The sequence below is a fragment of the Tarenaya hassleriana genome, unplaced genomic scaffold (genome assembly GCF_000463585.1).
Source record: "Tarenaya hassleriana unplaced genomic scaffold, ASM46358v1 Cleome18, whole genome shotgun sequence".
Classification (NCBI taxonomy): Eukaryota; Viridiplantae; Streptophyta; class Magnoliopsida; order Brassicales; family Cleomaceae; genus Tarenaya; species Tarenaya hassleriana.
In genome coordinates, this window is record NW_010965216.1 from 620793 (window position 1) to 621352 (window position 560).

The 560-nt window shown below is 39.3% G+C and overlaps 1 protein-coding gene across 1 annotated transcript in view; it reads left to right on the plus strand.

Annotated features, from left to right (window-relative positions):
* The first annotated feature begins 266 nt into the window (after nucleotides 1-266).
* LOC109116566 (PRA1 family protein F2-like) overlaps nucleotides 267-560 on the plus strand; it is a 1370-nt gene continuing 1076 nt past the window's right edge. The window contains exon 1 of the mRNA XM_019202220.1: nucleotides 267-558. Coding sequence (XP_019057765.1) covers nucleotides 402-558 — 157 coding nt within the window. The 5' untranslated portion in view covers nucleotides 267-401. The remainder of the gene's footprint in view (nucleotides 559-560) is intronic.

Genomic DNA, 560 nt, shown 5'->3' on the forward strand with positions numbered 1-560 from the left:
ATAACGAATTTAAGCGACAGAGACTAAAAGAAAGAATACTTGAGTACGGATAATTATTTGTCAAACATCGAACTTAGTCCAAAAAATTGGATTTTTTTATCAACGCGAATTAGATTTGTTTGTATCAATTTTCGAATAATCAATATCACAGTACAAATTTTATATAACTCTAAATTATGCATCAAGTCTACGGATATTTCATTCCATTATATATATATATATATATATAAATATTATATGGTATAGTATCAAGTATGAATAACTTGATGAGGCATGTGCAACACCTAATCCAATGGGCCTCACGCAGTGGCCATTATAAAAATAATTTAAATTAAAATCAATCAACCTTCTTCGTCTTCAACCTCCTTCTCCCTCCCCCGCCTGTCTCACACGGAACAGTAATGACGAACTACGGTGCGATTCCGACGTCTTCTCACCCGATTCCGACGTCGGCGAATCTCGAGTACATCTCACGCGCCAAGCAGCGTATAAAATCCGGCCTCGCCACTCGCCGTCCGTGGAAGCTGATGTTCGACCTTCACTCCTTCGGCCTCCCCCCC